At 48.9% G+C, this 17,146-nt stretch overlaps 1 protein-coding gene across 5 annotated transcripts in view; it reads right to left on the reverse strand.

The window, feature by feature from the left end:
• Positions 1 to 16,226, reverse strand: part of LMF1 (lipase maturation factor 1) — a 208,704-nt gene extending 192,478 nt beyond the window's left edge. The window contains exons 1-2 of one of the 5 annotated variants that reach the window (XM_075104693.1): positions 16,013 to 16,226; positions 5,517 to 5,826 (exon numbers count right to left, since the gene is read on the reverse strand). In XM_075104693.1, the coding sequence (XP_074960794.1) occupies positions 5,517 to 5,826; positions 16,013 to 16,211 (509 nt within the window). In that variant the 5' untranslated portion in view covers positions 16,212 to 16,226. Of the gene's footprint in view, positions 1 to 5,516; positions 5,827 to 6,388; positions 6,522 to 7,235; positions 7,255 to 8,565; positions 8,621 to 16,012 lie in introns of those variants that run through there. The other 4 variants (XM_075104700.1, XM_075104695.1, XM_075104696.1 and 1 more) reach the window with 4 other exon arrangements.
• Positions 16,227 to 17,146: the final 920 nt, after the last annotated feature.

The following is a 17,146-nucleotide window of genomic DNA, read 5'->3' on the forward strand; positions in this document are numbered from 1 at the left end:
AGAAAACCAAAGCTGTAGAATATAAGAGGAAAGAAAGTAGGGAAGAGGCCCATTTAATGGCTACTAATGCCCCCCTGGAGAGTGAAAACACAGTCCTGAGCATCTCATCAGCCCCTTAGCATTTAATGGAGTTCAGCCTGAACCAGCCACCAGTTCATCTGCTAGCACACAGAGACTGTGATTAAAGTCCTGCATAGGTCAAGTGGTTTTTAATGAGACATATAAACCACAAAACCTCCATGACATACAAAGCCTTCTTCTTTCTCTCTTGTAAATGAACTTCTGAGGACAGTAATTTAATTGCAATTAAATTACAAGCCTCAGAGACGTGCTTTCGTGACCTGCAGAATAGCTGTCCCTCCGATAAGTCCTTAATATCAAAGTTAAAAGCTGTTAATATTATGTTCAATCAGCTGAATATGAAAAAACACCAGGCATTTGGGGCCAGAAAGACAGGCACATCCTCCCCTCCATGCTTTAGAAAAGCGTTGCAGCACCTGCAACTTCTTGGAAACCACCTGGGCACACGGGCTCCGAAGGGCTCATGGGCTCCGAAGGGCAGGTGAGCACGGCTCCTCGGCCCTCGCCCGCAGTCTCTGGGGCTGTAGGGTGACGAAGCACTGTTCAGTTTCATATTCCTTAGGAAAAAAAAAAAGGGGTGTGCTGCTTAGCCTTATTTTACCCTAAATACCTGTTAGCAGTAGCTCCACCAACATTTTCCACAAGGGAAGAATACACTGAAAAGAACGCTGTAGCCACCTCATGCTATAACATTTTATTTATTGGCTTGTTTAACCTATTCCCTTGAGCTCTTGTAACTCTACCAGAATCTTAGTCATGAAAGAAAAAGAGGCAAGAGGATTTAAAACCCCACAATTCTAGCTTTTGTATCAAGTGTCTTACAAACTGTACCACTGAATGCTCTCTAACAGTGGGCAATACGCTCTGTAGGATGAAACAACACAACAACCGAGGGAGAGGAAGGGTTTTGAGATGACATTTCAAAATGCTGGGAGTAGGGGGGGTTCAGTGAGGAAACAACAGAAGAAGAAACAGGAGATCAGTAGCAGAGTAGTTCAAAAGTTTGTTTATATAAGAAAATGTAATAGCTCTCTGGAGACACCTTACTGTGGGATAAAAGTGATTTTATTCCAGAATTACAAATTCACTTTAGAAGTGCATGAGTTATTCTGGTACTAAAATGATTCAACTTCTGCCGGAACGCCTCTCCCAGAGAGCCTGTCCTAACAAAGCACCTCTACTGCTGATGGTCCCTCCCTGCAGGCATTTGCCCCAGCAGAAACCGTAGGGAATAAAGCCACAAATGGAAGTTTCACGAGGTCACCTGCAACAAGTATTTTGATTTCTAAACAAAGGGGCAGCTTTTCCCATTCTTGTTTAAATGTATGACAATCCATTATAATAATATTCAGGAGGGAGGAAGCAGGGAGAAAGGCAAAGCCATTCGAATTGGACCTGGGGAGCTGCACTCTTCTTCCAGTGACCGAACCTAGACGAGCGGGACTTGGTGTCTATCTTGCAGACTGCAAAGTCCAGGGAATTCCCACACAATCTTTTTAAGCATCTTTAGCTTCATTAATTAGCTCCTATTATACTCAAACCAGGACCACTTCTTACTATTATTATTTTACTGAAATTAGGCATAGTCTGCAGAAATTACCAGAAAAATCAAGGCTAAAATTAACATAATGATTAAGCACTTCACCCAGCCTATGGGTCAGACATATATTCTTTCGCACTGGCAGATTTTTGGATTCTTGACAGTCTCCCCCTACTTCAAAAGGAAAAGTTCAAAATGGAGGGGGGGGGGGGGATCCAGTATTTCAAGACAGATGCACCGAGCTGTTGATGCAAGTGCAGCACCACTGTACATGTGCCCCGTGACCCAGAGAACACGTCCAGGTTTAGTCTGAGCAGACCCCGAATACCACAGCTGTTTTGGGAACAGAGTGCCCAGAATTACAAAAGCTTCCCTGCACATTCCACTTTCAAATTTGGTAAAGGCAATCTCGGCCCCGCATTTCACGGGTACCAAAATCGATAGGCTGTTCTCTAAAAGCTCGCCTAGTTTTGAGACCCGCCTAAGTTCAGACAGTTCACCTGCACTTTAGCAGAGCCAACAGCAAACTGGCAAAGGTTTTGGAGCTGTTATTTTGTAGTTATCCAAATTCAGAGCAGGCCAACATCCTGGCCCCAGTCCTCAGGATTTCAGGTTGCCAAAGTAACCTTTATCCCACAAAATCCATCACAAATAGCTCACATCAGCCTGTTCCAGGAGCAGCTTTCTGGAGGGTTGTAACGCCCTCAAAGACCTTTAGCTGGTCCCTCGCCGTGCTGTCACAGCAGGCTCAGCTGTCCCCAGGCACACAGTGTATTCCCCAGCTCGCAGGTGGAGGTCAGCAGTCCCGGGCAGGCAGGCAACGCGTCCTGCCCTTCAAAGGAGACCATTTGCTCTTCTAAAGCTTCCTCTGACTCTGAGCCCAAGCCAGCTGGACAGCAGTTGAAAGATTCACTCCTTCAGCAGCGCCCGGTATCTGGAGACTCCAGCCCAAAACAAATAGAAACATTTAAAATTAAAATAGAAAGAGAAAAGGCAATAAAAGGAATAAGTTGTTCTTCACTGGCCTGAAGAAGAGAACTCTGTTCTGCCTTATCACCCCATATCTGCCTTGAACTAGCTTCCCAGGCTACTACTGCAAGGATTTTTCTGGATCGGGTGAGCCCACGGGTCCGTGCCCAGCCCAGCAGTGCCGGCTCACAGCAGTCACGCCTGCCCGCTGCAGAGGAACGCCAGGAAAGGTCATACGATAACTGCAAAAAAATATGGCCACAGGAGGAATTTCTTCCTCATTTCAGACGCCTCTTTGCTGAGCTATCCTGTAACTCTGATCGGGAATGCCTGACATCATTGTCCTTTCTCCCTTTATAAGGGGTCACTGGGGTCTTCAACAGGCTTTGGAGAACAACCAGAACTCATCAAAACCTCTCAATCTGCCCAACTGTGAGCGTAAGGCAAAGTTAAGGGACCATCTAACCTCACCTACAAACAACGTGAAAAGCAAGTGTCAAAGGCAGCCTTAGTTTCAAGGCCAATGCCGCTACCCACCCACGATCAGCGGCGGAGTTCATGAGATTTCAGGTACTCTCGGCTCATCCCTCGTGCCACCACAATGCCCTGAATGACGGGGAGAAATTAGTCAATCCCCCCTTCGCTCTCTCCCCATGTTTGCTTGCGCCGTAAGCACCCAGCCACCCAGCATCCCCTTCTCCAGGAACTGAACGTCACACTGCATGCACAATAATAATACGGTTTTGACCACCCAGTGACCCATTGCAGAGGATCTAATGAAAAATGTAACCACAGCTGAATGAATTGTACTGCTGGGTTGCTTTGATTCTTTTCCCTCACCCTTTTACAAGAACCACCCAATTTCCTGTTTAATATATTTGATGCCACAATTAAGATGAGATGAAGTGGAGGCAATGCCTTCTGTCCCCCCCTCTTTTCTCTCTCACCCCTTCCCCAGAAGCACCTGACCCATTCCCTTGGCGCATTATTGCTGTACACCAGGAGCCACCTGCCTGCGCCAGAGTAATGTTTAAACTCCAAGTCTGAAGTAGCAAAGGAGGGAAAAAAAAAAAAGACAACACAGCCTTATCTCAAATATCAAGAGTCAATTCCTTTCAACCACAGCATCCACAAAAGGCAAGCTCAGGGCCCCGCTCGCATTCCTGCTGGCCAGCTCATTGTCTTCAGAGCTGCAGAGACCCAGCGCTTGGCCGGGAGCTTCTCACCCCCCGCAGGAAGAGGCGTTTGGACACGGCCCACTGGACTCTGGTGGTGGTTCGGTGCAGCAGTGGAAACGGGCTGCCCTCTCTACCCCCTGCCTTCCACCTGTCCCTTGAAGACTTGAAAGATGACAAAACAGCCACGCATTCAACGGGCACAACTGGATTGCTTTCAGCAAAAACTCGAGAGTTCTGCAGGGCTGTCACCCCTCCAGCACCGGCAGAGAGGACATCTCACCTCTGCCTTCAGCCTGCCTGTACCAGGAAAAGCAACTGGGAGCAGAGGACCAGCACAGACCGCAACTGCCCAACGAGACCCGGAGAACACGTTCCAGCTAGCTTTTTCTTAAATCAAAACTACAAGGACATAACAACACTGCTACAGCAGCGGCACCAGTACGCGGAGCGCTCCAGAGTGCCTTGTGGGCACTAATGAAGAAAGCCCGTCATTGCTAATGCTTTAGGTAGCCCACTACACCAGAAGCAAGCCAGACCAAGCCTTCAGCCTCGGGAGTCACTGCAGCTCCAACTTTCAGCTACAAAACCTTTGCAGCTTGAGGGGGAGGTTGTAGGGTGGTGTGTCCATCCCGCCCCCAAACAGAACTGTACAGAGAAAGAAGTCAAGGAACACATCCAGATTTTGCTGCTACAGTGACACAGGCTCCTGTATCTCTGGAAATGAGAGCAGGATGATGCTTGAATTCTTGCCCTGTAACATAAAACATCTAGAAAAATAGACAAGCAATTGTGGAATAACTTGGAAGTGGGCAATGGAAAACTATCCACCAAGTTATTTTTCAAATTTTGTGGCTTTCTTTCACAGTCTTAAGTTCAGGCTGAGTTAAGAGCTCGGAGAATAGAGCTTTTCAGAAAACTGAAGCTGTTATCCTTCACCCACTTACATACCATCTGGAGTAGGATAGGAATGAATGGGACAGGACAAGACGCAAGGCTGCCCAAGCACATGCAAATCCTTAAAATTAAATTCACTGAGCTCATGTATACAGAAGGTGTCCTGTAGTGTGTTGTAGAGCCAGAACCTCTCAATGACACAGCTGTATCACGTTCACAGCTTAGGCTCCCCTTCAGAGCGTGACTTTTTACCTCCCCAAAGTTACCATATCACCTCTGCTACCGGTAGAGAGGTACTCGAAGGGGTCAGTCGAGGAAATATGGTCTCCTAAGGGCCCATCCTCAACAGATATAATTGGTGCCTTGATCACTGTGAGGACCACCTGCAGCCTTTCATTTTGCACCACAGTCTTTCCCCGCAGCAAGGCGATGCGCAGACGTTTCTCCTCCTTTATGTTTTCCCCCGCGGGTTTTACGTACTTATCCTGAGTGTTCCAGCTCTCTTCTGGATAGAACTGAAAATTGAGAAACCGTCTCAAAAGGTAATTATTAGGGGAATTCCCTTGCAACAGCCATGACGGAAAGCACTCCACAGCAGGGACAACGTGCAGCACAGCACATTATGCAGCCAATTTGCCTCTCACAGAGGACAACAGAAGCCAGAGCAGATATCCCAGGTAAGAGGGAGAGCAGGAGCACACCCATAACTCACTTTTGCCAAATGCTTTCCTTATCTCACATTCCTACATCGCTCCTTACCAGATTACCAACCTCAAATGGTAATAGGAAGTCAATGTGTACAATGAACACAAGAGATCACAGTGCAAAACAAAGCAGAGAGATTGTCAACCTACCAGATCTGTCCGACATTGACCAACGAGAGGTAGAGAACCCACAGGACAGCCATGAGGACCATGTTTGCACATCCAGTTACCAACACAAAGGCTGAAGTTGCCAGGCCAAACAGGGAGAGGTAGTCCAAGATGCTGTCCATGTCTGACCAGTCCAGAAACCAGATGATCGTTGGCGCGTAGCTCAGAGCATCCAGGTTTATCTTCCCTTTGAAATACTTTTTGACATTCTGCAGGTACAGTTTACAAGGCAGCAGCCCCTCCTCTCCTATTAGCTGCTTGTTTTGATGGTACGCCACCAGGAAGGCCACAACTAGAAGAAAACAAAAAGGGGGGGAGGGGGGAACAGTATTAGAAATTGTCCAGGCTGAAATACATATTTTGAGTCCAAAGTTACATTAGCATATTCACGCCTCGGGAAGGAATTTATTCACATCCCCATTAAAATACAAAACACAGTCATTTCTATTAACCACGATGCAGAAGGCAGAGGAATTCTATAAATACTGTCTCTGCCTTCACACCAGGAAATGGCAAAGCATCTGTTTCTGGATAATTTTCTCCTCAACAGCTGTAAGGGACATGCCACTTGCTTCAGGCAAACTCAACAATGCACTTCTGGGAAAAGCTCCCTGTAACCGAGCGACCTGACCCAGTGTAGAAATAGGAGGCTCAGCCCAGCTCTGTTAGACTCTGTGTGACCCTAGGTTAGTCACATACGCTATTCATCTCCCAGTGCAGATGAGGAAAACAGCTTAATTGCACTGCAGAGTACAAGTGAAAGTAAAGCATTAATTTCAAGACTCGCAGACAGAATTTCCCTTCTACAAAAAGCATTTGGAAAGGAGACACCGAGAACCCCTCGGTTCACGCACGGATACTGGAGAGCGCAGCTGAAGCGGCCAGAAGAGCACACGCAACTCCCTTCAGCTTTGCAGCAGCAAAGCCGCAGCTGTACTTTCTGACACCTCCTATTTCAGTTTCACAAATCATTTTGCAGTGTAAATAGACAACAGCTCCAGCATGGGTTTTGTTGTTGGTGGTGATTTACAGTCCGCTGCTCCCAGGACAAATAACCCACAGCAGACTGCGCCTGCACAGTTATGCTTTGACTTCAGAGGACAACATATCTCCACTTTTACACAATGCTACCTGTGCATTGGATTTTTTCTCCTTTTATTGACAACACTTAATATTCCAAAATATTGTTAACGTGACATCTTAAACTCATACACACCATTTAAGGGGCATCTAAAGGACGCCTTAATTCTTCTGGCAGGGTAATGGTTAACGGTTATCCATCGCAATTGCACAAGACAGTAGTTATGCTATGGGTTGACCTTCTGGATCCTCTCACATCCTGGTAGGTTGGAAATACAAAGTCTTAATATTTTCCTGTCCTCTAAATTGCTACTTTTCACATGTCACTACAGCTCTCTCATTTATAGTGTCTATGCTCTTGCACTGGACAATCTTAGAACAGCCAGATGCTTTTTTTAACAGCACATAAGCAATTTAATTACAGATTATAGACCTAGAATTTGACGTTCTACAGAGCAAGTTGGTCAGCTTCTAGGGATTATCTCATATTTTAGGAATCTCTTCCAGTTACCAATTTGCAGTTCGGAACTGCAGTAATCTCCATTTCTCAGAAAAAAAAATGACGAAGGCCAACATTTCCTGATTATGCTGCATGCGTTTTGCTCCCAGCAGCTAACTTACCCATCTTTCAAACATTATCCAAACACCAGCCACGTCACATGCAGCAATACCAGAGGCCTTGCAAAAGGCCGATCTGTCTCCCCCCAGCCTTCCTTAGTTAATGATCAAATCCGCTTCCTTCCTTATCTGAATACCGTCATTCTGCAAACATGAATTCTGGTGTTCATCTGGTGGGTGTCTCTTTACTGGGAGCACTGGTGGAAAGTCCATGGGATACTATACCCCGAGCTCAGGCCTGGATTCCCTTTTCTTTGAAGTTCGACTAGCAACCCAAAGTCTGCTGTCCCAGGGAATAAAAATAAATGTCCTGCTCCCCCCAGACACACACAAAGGTCTCCAAAGGATTCCAGTTAATCCACTTTACACTTGTTCCATCACTTTGCACACAACCTGTATTTCGCTCTCATTTGAAAAACCACTAAAACTCACCATCCAGCACGTATCTGAGGTCACTGGGAGGGTTCCCACCGATTTCAACAGATCCTGAATCACAGCACTAACACACTAAAGTTGGGGGGTTAATTGGTTGCCTCTCCTTCCATCCATCTTTTATACACAGTGAAGGATTTTACAAATGAATAAAAGACATGCAGAATATTTAACTGCATTACAGACAGGGAGGGACAAGAGGAAAAAACCTGGTCATAACACTAAAGAATCAGCTTCAGACTGTAAATTAAGCTGTTTATATTTTAGAGTATTCATATTTTTCTACCACCACTCTGGCACAACTGTGCGTTCAGAAAGCCTGACACATGGAACACGCAGAAATATAACACTTCTGAGCCTCAAAACAACTTAATATCTTCATTTCTGGTTAAAAAAAAAAAACAATTCTGCCTTAAAACTCCATGGCTCAGTTTCCCTTGATTAGCACTGCAATTTGCTCCACAGTTTTCCAAAAGTGCTAATCAAATTCACCTCTAAATGTTATAGAAATCGCTGCCCCAACCCATAACTGCTAAGCAGGTTTTCTTCTAAAAAAAAGATCTAAATTAGGCCCCTGCACAGTATGCAAGATAAACAAGGAAAGGGTAAATTAAGAAACTATAGCAATTGCAGAAAAGTACACATTGTACGTATAAAATATTGTACAGCCTTTTTAAGTCTGAAAGCAAAGACTGCATGACAGGCTGGCATGAGCTGCACATCTAAAGACTGCCCAGTTTGGGCTCCCAAGTGGTTTTCTCCCAGAGCACCGATTTCTCACAAGACGCTGGGCTGCCGATATTTCATATATCATGATTTCACAGCTAAATCCCATCAGCAACAGCCTTAATTTGAGGAAGAACTCATCTAACCCAAACCGAGAGCCGACGGTTCCACCTACGTTTCGATCCATCGCCCTCCCGAGCCATCGGGGCCCACGCCCGGCGAGCGCCGTGTGTTGCTCACCCGGGAGCAGCGTTTCCTAGACGTGCTGCTCCGTCCCGGATCCAGCTCCCTCTCCTGGACACTCCCCAAGCTGAGCCCGTCTCGCACCGTGCTCCCTCTCCCACTCATCGCCAGTGTCTGTTGGAGCACCTTTGAAGGGCACATCCATCAGGCAGCACCCGCTTCTCAAACCCCACCACCAAATCATCTACACCTGCTCTCCCAAGGCACCAGCTAAGCCTTCAAGAGGCTTCACCCTGTAGGCAGCAGTTCCCATGTTACCAGCCACATGCAAGAGTTGAAAGTAAACACAGATTCTGCAAAGGATTTCAGCAACACAGAAGATGCATAGATTCAGGGGAAAAAAAAAAAAAAAAGTTATTCATCAGCTTGTCATTGCTTCCTCCCCCTGAACTTCTCTCAAGAAACTGTATTCTTAAATTGACTATAATACAGACCCTAGACGCTTCTCCAGGAACCTTCCCCATGATCTTGGCTTAGTTGGGCGCAAGGGGAAGTCCCTTTTGCCCCCAAAGCCTGTGTTTTTCTTCCTTAACCCCTATTCAGAAGCTTCTCTCCCTCCGGCCTCATATTTGGGGATCTTCCACTCTCCATCTTCCCACTCCGTCCAGGTAAACATGGTCAAGCACGTTTGCTTCCACCTTGGGCGCTTGCTGGCATGCCCGCTGCACTGCCACGCTGCCAGGGCATGGGGCAAGGTTAACTGCTTCTCTTGTTTGTCCTGTAGCTTCTTCCTGGCAAGAGGGTGGCAGAGAAGTTCAGTTACATGAACCAGAATTCACCGGTTAGTAATTCAGCCGATGCTGGGTTCAACCACGCCATGGGGTCCAAGGCACTGAGCCTGCTCGAGCAACGGCACTGCATCTGCCTCGGCCTCTCCAAAAGCTCTGTAAAGCTGCGCTCCTGGATGTCCGCAAGGTTTGTCTCAGCCCAGGGATGTTCTCATCTCTGGCCGCAAAGAGAGAAGGGTTTTACCCAAAGGGATGCTGGAACGGTGAGAGTCTGAGCGGGCAGCTGCTGAGCACTGCTGTTAGCCCGGCAAGCGGGCAGCGTCTCGGTCACCAACAGAGCTGCAGGACGCTGCATCTCGCTCAGGAGAAGCCGCCTTCCTCCTGAGCGATGCATTCATCGGTGTCTTCTGTTCTTGCAAGAAAAAATACACCCTGAACTGACAGCACAAACACTTGCATTCCTACGCACCACGAAGCTTGTCTCCACCAGCACCTGAGCTACCTCCAGCTTGGGCATATACTGCACCGAGGAGTCCACGGTGGATTCCCCCAGGATGGAGCAAGCTCGCAGGGCCTGGCCCAGGGTCACCCACTCCTTCCAGGCCGTTTCGAAGGCCAAACCCCTCAGAATGACTCTCACTCTCTGGCATCATCCTACAAAATGAGAGCAGAGCCGAGAAGGGCACTTTTTCAGTGTTGAGGATGCACTTTGCCTACCCGGACCCAGAAGCCGATGTTTTCCCCTTGTCTATCCTTTCCGGCATCACAGATTGGAATGATGAGAGGCCATGGCCAGGCTCCTAATTCAGGGACACCCCCTGCAGACTCCCAGCACAGCTCTGCACACCTCCAAGTCTCCAAACCCAGTATAAAACCCCATCACCTCACCCATCACCCCTGTGGCTGCTCACTGCCTGGACTTTTTACCAATACTTCCCGGATTTGGGTATCTTCAGCCCATGCCAGCCTCCTCTCTTTTCACCTGAAGCACTTTGCCGTTCTTCAGACTATTTGCTCCTTTGCAGATTGAAAAAAAAAAAACCCTCAGGCTCAGCGACTCCCATGCTCCCTCCCACTCAGGAGGCAGACGGAGCTGTTGACAGCTCACATGGGAGCACGCTCCTCTACCTGCTGCGAGCTGATCTTTACAGAAGTAATACATGTAAATTGTCGTCAACTGCTAATAGACCTTCACTACTTATTCTCACCTCAGAAGGTGCTTTACTGTACTTTTCCATTAACTCTCCCCCTCCACCTTCTCCTTCCCCTCCCAGCCCCCTCTCTCCCCCCAAACTGAACGCGCTCCTTGTTCAAACCCACATGCTACCAATAAACACAACCCAAGCATGCAACACAAGAATCACCCATCTGAAATGATTTGGTCTATCCATATTGCCCTGTCACCTCAGTTCCTTTCCCCCCGGTCCAGGCTCAGCCTGTCATGGTAGGAGAATGAGAGAATCCCATTCTTCATGCTCTGTAAAGATTTAAAGATGTGAAATCCAAAACTTTCCGGTCATATGGCTTTCTCTCTCCCCCCATTAAAAGAAGTCTTAACTTTTACTTAAAGCCCAAACCACAAGAAGAAATGAACCAAGAGCAGAGCTTTGCATGAAAACCAAACTACATTTTGCGCACACACCAAAAAAATCTGCCTGGAGCCATATATCATGTGCACCTTTGACCTTCAAAAAAGGCCCATTGCTAGATGCTGGCAAGCTGAGGTTGTGCTACTGAAAAGAAGAAGGGGGACAATATAGGCGGTCTTTTCATGATTATCAGAGAAATGAACCAAATAAGTTTTCAACTGATAAATTCCCCTGCAAAGTTTTGCAACACAGAAGCAACAACACCGTAGTACTGAGCAAAGAGCCAGCGTGAAACCAAGCACCCCTTTTTCATTGTGCAACCCTGCAGCCCTAAATAATCACACAAAGTAGTCTGTTCGTAACACTTTTCTGGTTTATTGCCATTCCCAGCGAAGCCCAAGACTTCGGGGCTGTGCCTTTGGAGGCTTATCTCCCCATTGCCTCTTTGTTTGAAATAATGCGAAAGCAAACAGAAAAGGCTGGGCTGTGGCACTGCCAGAAAGCTTCCCCACGGGACCCAGACTGTTCAAAACCACACCAGGGGCAGTCCAGCCTGCAGCCGGGGGATGCCCTGAGAAGATCCCTCTGCTCCAGCTCAGCTCTGGACAAACAGCAGACTGGGAGACAGATTCTCTCCTCAGTTCTTGATATTTCTTTTAAACTATCGCTGCTTGCTACAAATTTGTCTTCCCATGGTGAAAGTGCTTTGTTCAGGACCAAATGCACCTCTGCCTCGCTCACACAGCTCTTTCGTGCAGAGTTAAACGGGGGGGCACGTAGCTTGCTAAGGGGACACAGCGCTAACATACTGCCTTTGTTGTGCAAGCTTGCTAGCAAGCACCGCGCTGAAATAAAACCTTTCGGGGGAGAAAAAGCATCTGAAGATGTGCTATAATCCCGACTAGGCAAGCTGAAAGCTACTGGGAGCCTTTTAATATAACTGAGGGAAGAGAAGGGGGAAAGCAGGGGAGATGGCAGAGAGAGAGGAGGAAGGACACCGGGGAGAGCCAGGAACCTACAGGAAGCCAAACCCCCCATGAGAAGGCTTTAGATTTCAGAATTAGGAAGAAGTAGCATGAACCTCCCATAGCTCTAGCTCTGGGGAAAGAAAATACTACTATTAAACAATACATAAGGAGAAGGAAGATAAACTGGATTGAAATAAAAGCTTTTATTTCAAAGCACTCTACAGAGCCTGGCTGAAATTGGGAAGGGTGGTGTCTAATTACTTAAACTTCTACATCTGGAATCTGATGATAGTAATCATCCAAAAAGGGCACCTAATGATTTAGAAGGAGGGTGAAGGGAGCAAATAACGCACATTTGTTGTCAAGAGCTATGGGACCAGCTATTTACTTGTAACAGAATTTCCAACAAGACCTCAAAGACTTTCTGTGTTTGCAAAATGCCAATTGCCGCCACAAAGAACAAACACACAGTGCAAGACCAGGACACAAAACCTTCAAATCTCAAAACGACATTTCTCCAAGCCTCCCTGTCCCATGAATTGCTCTATCAGAGACTGCTATTACCCAGTGACGGACACATGGCAACGGTGGAAGTCCATGAAACAGGTCTCTCCAATTGGCACCCCAGGACAGATGCCTCTACAGAACCAGAGGGGGGTCTGGCAGCAGAGCACAGGGCAAGACCTATGGAATTGTTCTGTTCCTCAGCGCTCAGGGCTGGATTCTGCGTTACTTCACACTCTACTCCTCCGGAAGGGTTTTACAACTTGGTCTGCCCACACTCACTTGGTGGAGAAAGAGGTCTCAGATCTGAAAATGTCTCTGAGGGCTGTCAGTTAGAAGAACTTGAGTGTCACCTAATTTGCAAGTGCACAGTGCCAGCTGCTCTTAAAAACAGAATTGCACAGACAGCCGTTTCATTTACCTTAGTGGAGGACCCCCCTGGCACAGCCCTGCTGCAAAGAGCAAAGCTCGCCGAGCACTTGCAGCCTGGATCCATGTTGCCTGACCTTCCCACTCCTGCAAGCAGCAGGTGGTTTTGGTCACTGGCTTCCACGAATCATCAGCTCCTTTCCCACCTTCCCATCTTCCCATCTCTAACCTGCCTCTCAGACAGCAGCTGCTTTGCCAGGGACTTCCCAGGCTCTGGCTGCTTCTGGAAACCCCCTTAAAAAAAAAAAGAAGAGAGCTGTTATAACCAAAGGGGGTGGGGGAGAAGGGAGGGCACCCAGAGGGACACTTCACACCTGCCTTGCTCTGCCTGTCCTTCCACAAAAGATTCAAAGGGAAAGAAAGCATTTCCCCAGTTCACGTCAGGCAATAAAACAGCCTCTAAAGAGTGGAGTGGGGGGCAGGAAGGATGTGGCAGACCCCCAAATCACCCCCTGGCAATTCTGCTCCTCATCTCAGCATCACTGCGCACCCCAAATCACGTTTCTCTCCATCCCACCCTCAGGGTCCTTCACTCTCCCACCCCTCCCTTTCCACCTAGGAGGGAGCACAAGCTTTCAGCTCACACAGCTGCACTAACAGGCAGGAGCTGCAATCATCCCGGGGTGACCACTTTCCTGATAGCTTAGCACAACGTGCCCCCAAAGGATTTGTTGCTGAACACAGCAGGAATGAAAGGGTTACGTTTAAAAGGGTGAAATGAAAGAAGGGGGAAAAACATCCCACGACTGAGGAATGTCAAACTGTCACAACGGCATCAACCGTTTCCTCAGCAAGTCTGAGACTCGGCGTGTGCAGAATCGCCACGTCTGGGAAAAAAAAATAATCTGTCAGAGTAAATGGTTCCATCTTCAGAAAAGAGCTTGCAAGAGGTGCTTGGCACAGAGGCTTTAAATTGTTTTCTGCTGTTTCTAAACCCAGGCTCTCAGAAGAGATCAAAAGGCAACCCACCTTCCCTCAAGAGCATCCCACCCCAAGAGCCCTGTCATGGTTTTGCAGCCTTTGACAGAGGAATCTCCCTCTTCGCAAGCTCCCCATCTCAGACACACCAGTTAGCTCCCACTCCACGAGTGCTTCAGTTGTAGGCTGTGCAGCATCTCCCCCGCACCCCCCAGTGGGCTCAGAGCTGGAGCCTCAACACCCCTGCAAGCGACTGCCCAAGTCAGAATTTGACCTGTCTCAAATCTGGCCCAGGTTTCTGGCTTTTGGTCCCTTGGCTGTTACTCAACCAAAACAAACAGCAGAAATCACTGTTACCTGATTGCAGTCGAGCCAAAATTGCATAACGAGCATGTGAACCTTTCCTTTCCGGCACCTCCTCCATTACAAGGGACAGAGCCATCCTCCTGCCCTGTTCCTTCCAGCTCTGGGACCCAAATCCTTTCCTCTGAGGCTACCTCTCTCAAAAAGGTCTCCTCACTCTGGACTGTGGAAGCATTTTGGGGTCTCCTCCCCACTTCTGCAGCTCTCAGGTGTTCCTACTCCCCCTTCCTCTTTTGAAAAGTGCCAAATCCAGTTGTTCTCCCTATTTTCTGTTACGCTGCTTTCACTCACCAGCCTGGCATCTCAGCTTCATCCTCTGCCTTACAAATGCTCACTCTCCCTTCCTCCCTCCAGCTTGTAGCTTTCAATCACTTCCATGCTGTAACTCACCTGACCCTGAATGGGATACTTGCTCCTCACCTCTTACCGCTCTCGCTGCCCCAAACCAGGTCTTCCACTCACCAGAAGGTGCCATACGTTTGACTCGCTCTTCACCCTCCTCTGCCTCATCACTCCTTTCCCAACTCCCACCCCTCCAGCCACCACCTCTCCCTTCCCACCTCCATACCAGCCCCTTCCCATCGAACACGCCACCATCCTACAGGATGGCGTTTGGGCCGGGATGTGGCATATTTATAACCCCAAATCCGCGATCAGAAAGCGGCGGCCTCTGCCGAACGCACAGCCGAGAACGCTAATCAGTTTTTCATAAGGAAACTGCAAACTGAGCTACGGGAAACTCAGCAGTCTGGATTTACACACGGGGGAATATCGGAATCGCTTTCATTTTGACTGAAAGAGTCATAACCCCGCATTTTACCGAGAGCTGAAACCAAACTAGAAACAGAGCACGTGTCAAAACCATACGAAACTACAACTTCTGCATGGTTTTGATGCAAAATAATCTAAGCAGGCTGGCAGCCTACAAATCCTAACGATTTTGTGGACAAATCTAGGGCAGGTTTAGAATTTGTAACATAGTGTGTTACATGTCAGTTTAGGTTTCACTGTGAATATTTTTTAAGTGGAGCACTAGTGGGCTCCGAGCATGTCTTTCAGCATTCCCTGCCAAAGCAAGGGCCAAACAAGCACAGCTGAAACGAGCACAGGTTGGAAAATTATTTCACCATTAACCATTTTAAGGTCACGGCAGTTCCAGGTCCTGACTGGTAGTGGTGGCACCCAAGGATTTCATGTTTCTCTGAACACACAGAAGCAGGTCTTTAGCATCTTATGAGGAAGATGAGGCATTTCTCTTTTGCACAGTCAGCTCTCAACACCTGCCTTGAAGAAAAAGGACTACCAGCTCAGACCAACTCTGCTGACAGGTACCAGCCCCATGGTGTGAGCAACCTCTCCATCCGGCTCCACCGACACGGGACCCCCAACATCACCCAACACCACCGCAGGATCCCCGTCCCACCATCAAAGCAAGAGTTGAAAACAAGAGGCTCTTCCCATTTCGCCTCATAGTCATCCCCTCGAGCTTTGCATACACAAAACACCCCAAATTAAGCAGCATTTTGGTAGAAAGCAGGTAGGGCTCCTCGCTGTGACTGCTGCTTCCCTGGCCCAGGAGCTGGGGCAAAGCACCCCACAGCCCCCCGGCCCGCAAACACAAACTCACCCCCGTGCGCCCCGCGGGACCCCGCACACGGCGGCACCGGCCTGGGCCCCACGGCAGGGCCAGCACCCACCGCGGGGCACCCCGGGGCTCACCCCTTCCCGCCTGAGGCTTTGCGGCGGGGGAGGCTTTGAGGGACGGGGGTGACCCAGGACTTCACGGGGCTCTGCGTGGGGACGAGCCCGGCCGCCCCCCGCAGCCCACCCGCTCCCCGGGCGGCGGAGAAAGAGGCGCGGGGCAGCGCCCGGAGACTCACAGTAAAGCAGGGCTATGGATCGCAGCAGTACGATACGGGTCAGCCAGAAGGTGCCCTGAGGCAGCGGCCCGGCCCCTCTGCCCGCCGGCCCCGCCACAGCCCGCCCCGGGGCCTCGGGGGCGCCGCCGCCCGCCGCCGCCGCCCGCCTTTGCCTCAGCGCCGCGCTGGGCGCCGCCATGTCGGAGGCGGCAGCGAGCATGCGTGCGGCCGGGCCGGCCCGCCCCCCGCCTCACCGCGGGCGGCCGTGAGGGCGGCGGTGGCGGCTGGGGCGCCGCCGCGGGTTAACGCTGCCGCGGGGTCCGGGCGGGCGTTTCTGTGGTAAAATCGCGTTTGTACGCCCTGGCCCCAGGTGAACGACCTTTGAAAAATGGGGAGAAGGTGCAAAGTTAAAAATAAAACCAAAAATTGAAAGAGACGGAGTTGGCTCTAAAACCCTTGGTCCACCTCCTGCCCAAGGAGGCCAGGGTCCCCTGAGGCGCTGAAGCCCCTCAGCTCACCCACCGCACCTGGGCTCCTTCCCTGAGGAAAAGCGTTTGGTTAAACTCCTCGGGCTTTCACATTTGCTACTTCTGATGCTGCCGTGATTCATACAGTCTGTAGCCGTTGAGCACTTGACTCCCTGTTGGGTTCATAAATACTGTTTTTTAGCAAAACCACTTCAACAAAGCAGCCTCAGCAGTCATCGATGAGCTTAGACGTGCATGGTGTATCCCACTTAAGTAAATACCGCAGTGCTAAACCCTTTCGATGGTCTCTGAGAAAGTATCTCTTATCAGGTGTAACATTATTCAATGCTTTTCAGGCTGTAAACCGGTCCCTTCTAAATGCCTCTTTTGTTTTTCCAGTTTCCCATCGCTGCTGCTTGCATTGTTCTCTTCAGAAAAAAACCCTCATAATGGCGCATTGTATAGGGAAGGAAAAACAAGCTATTTGCTAAAGGCCTCTGGTATACTGCAGTTTTGCTCTCCCTTTGGATTAGCCACGAGGTTCGGCTAGATAAATTTAAATAGATGTAAGCTAATGGTTTCCTTTGTGGGGTCTTTATGAAACTTCTACAGCAAATTCCACATTAAATGGAAATGTCTGTAAAACAAACTGGATAATTGAGGAAATTACTGAAGAAAAGCAGAGGGT

The sequence above is a fragment of the Phalacrocorax aristotelis genome, chromosome 10 (genome assembly GCF_949628215.1).
Source record: "Phalacrocorax aristotelis chromosome 10, bGulAri2.1, whole genome shotgun sequence".
In the NCBI taxonomy this organism is placed as follows: Eukaryota; Metazoa; Chordata; class Aves; order Suliformes; family Phalacrocoracidae; genus Phalacrocorax; species Phalacrocorax aristotelis.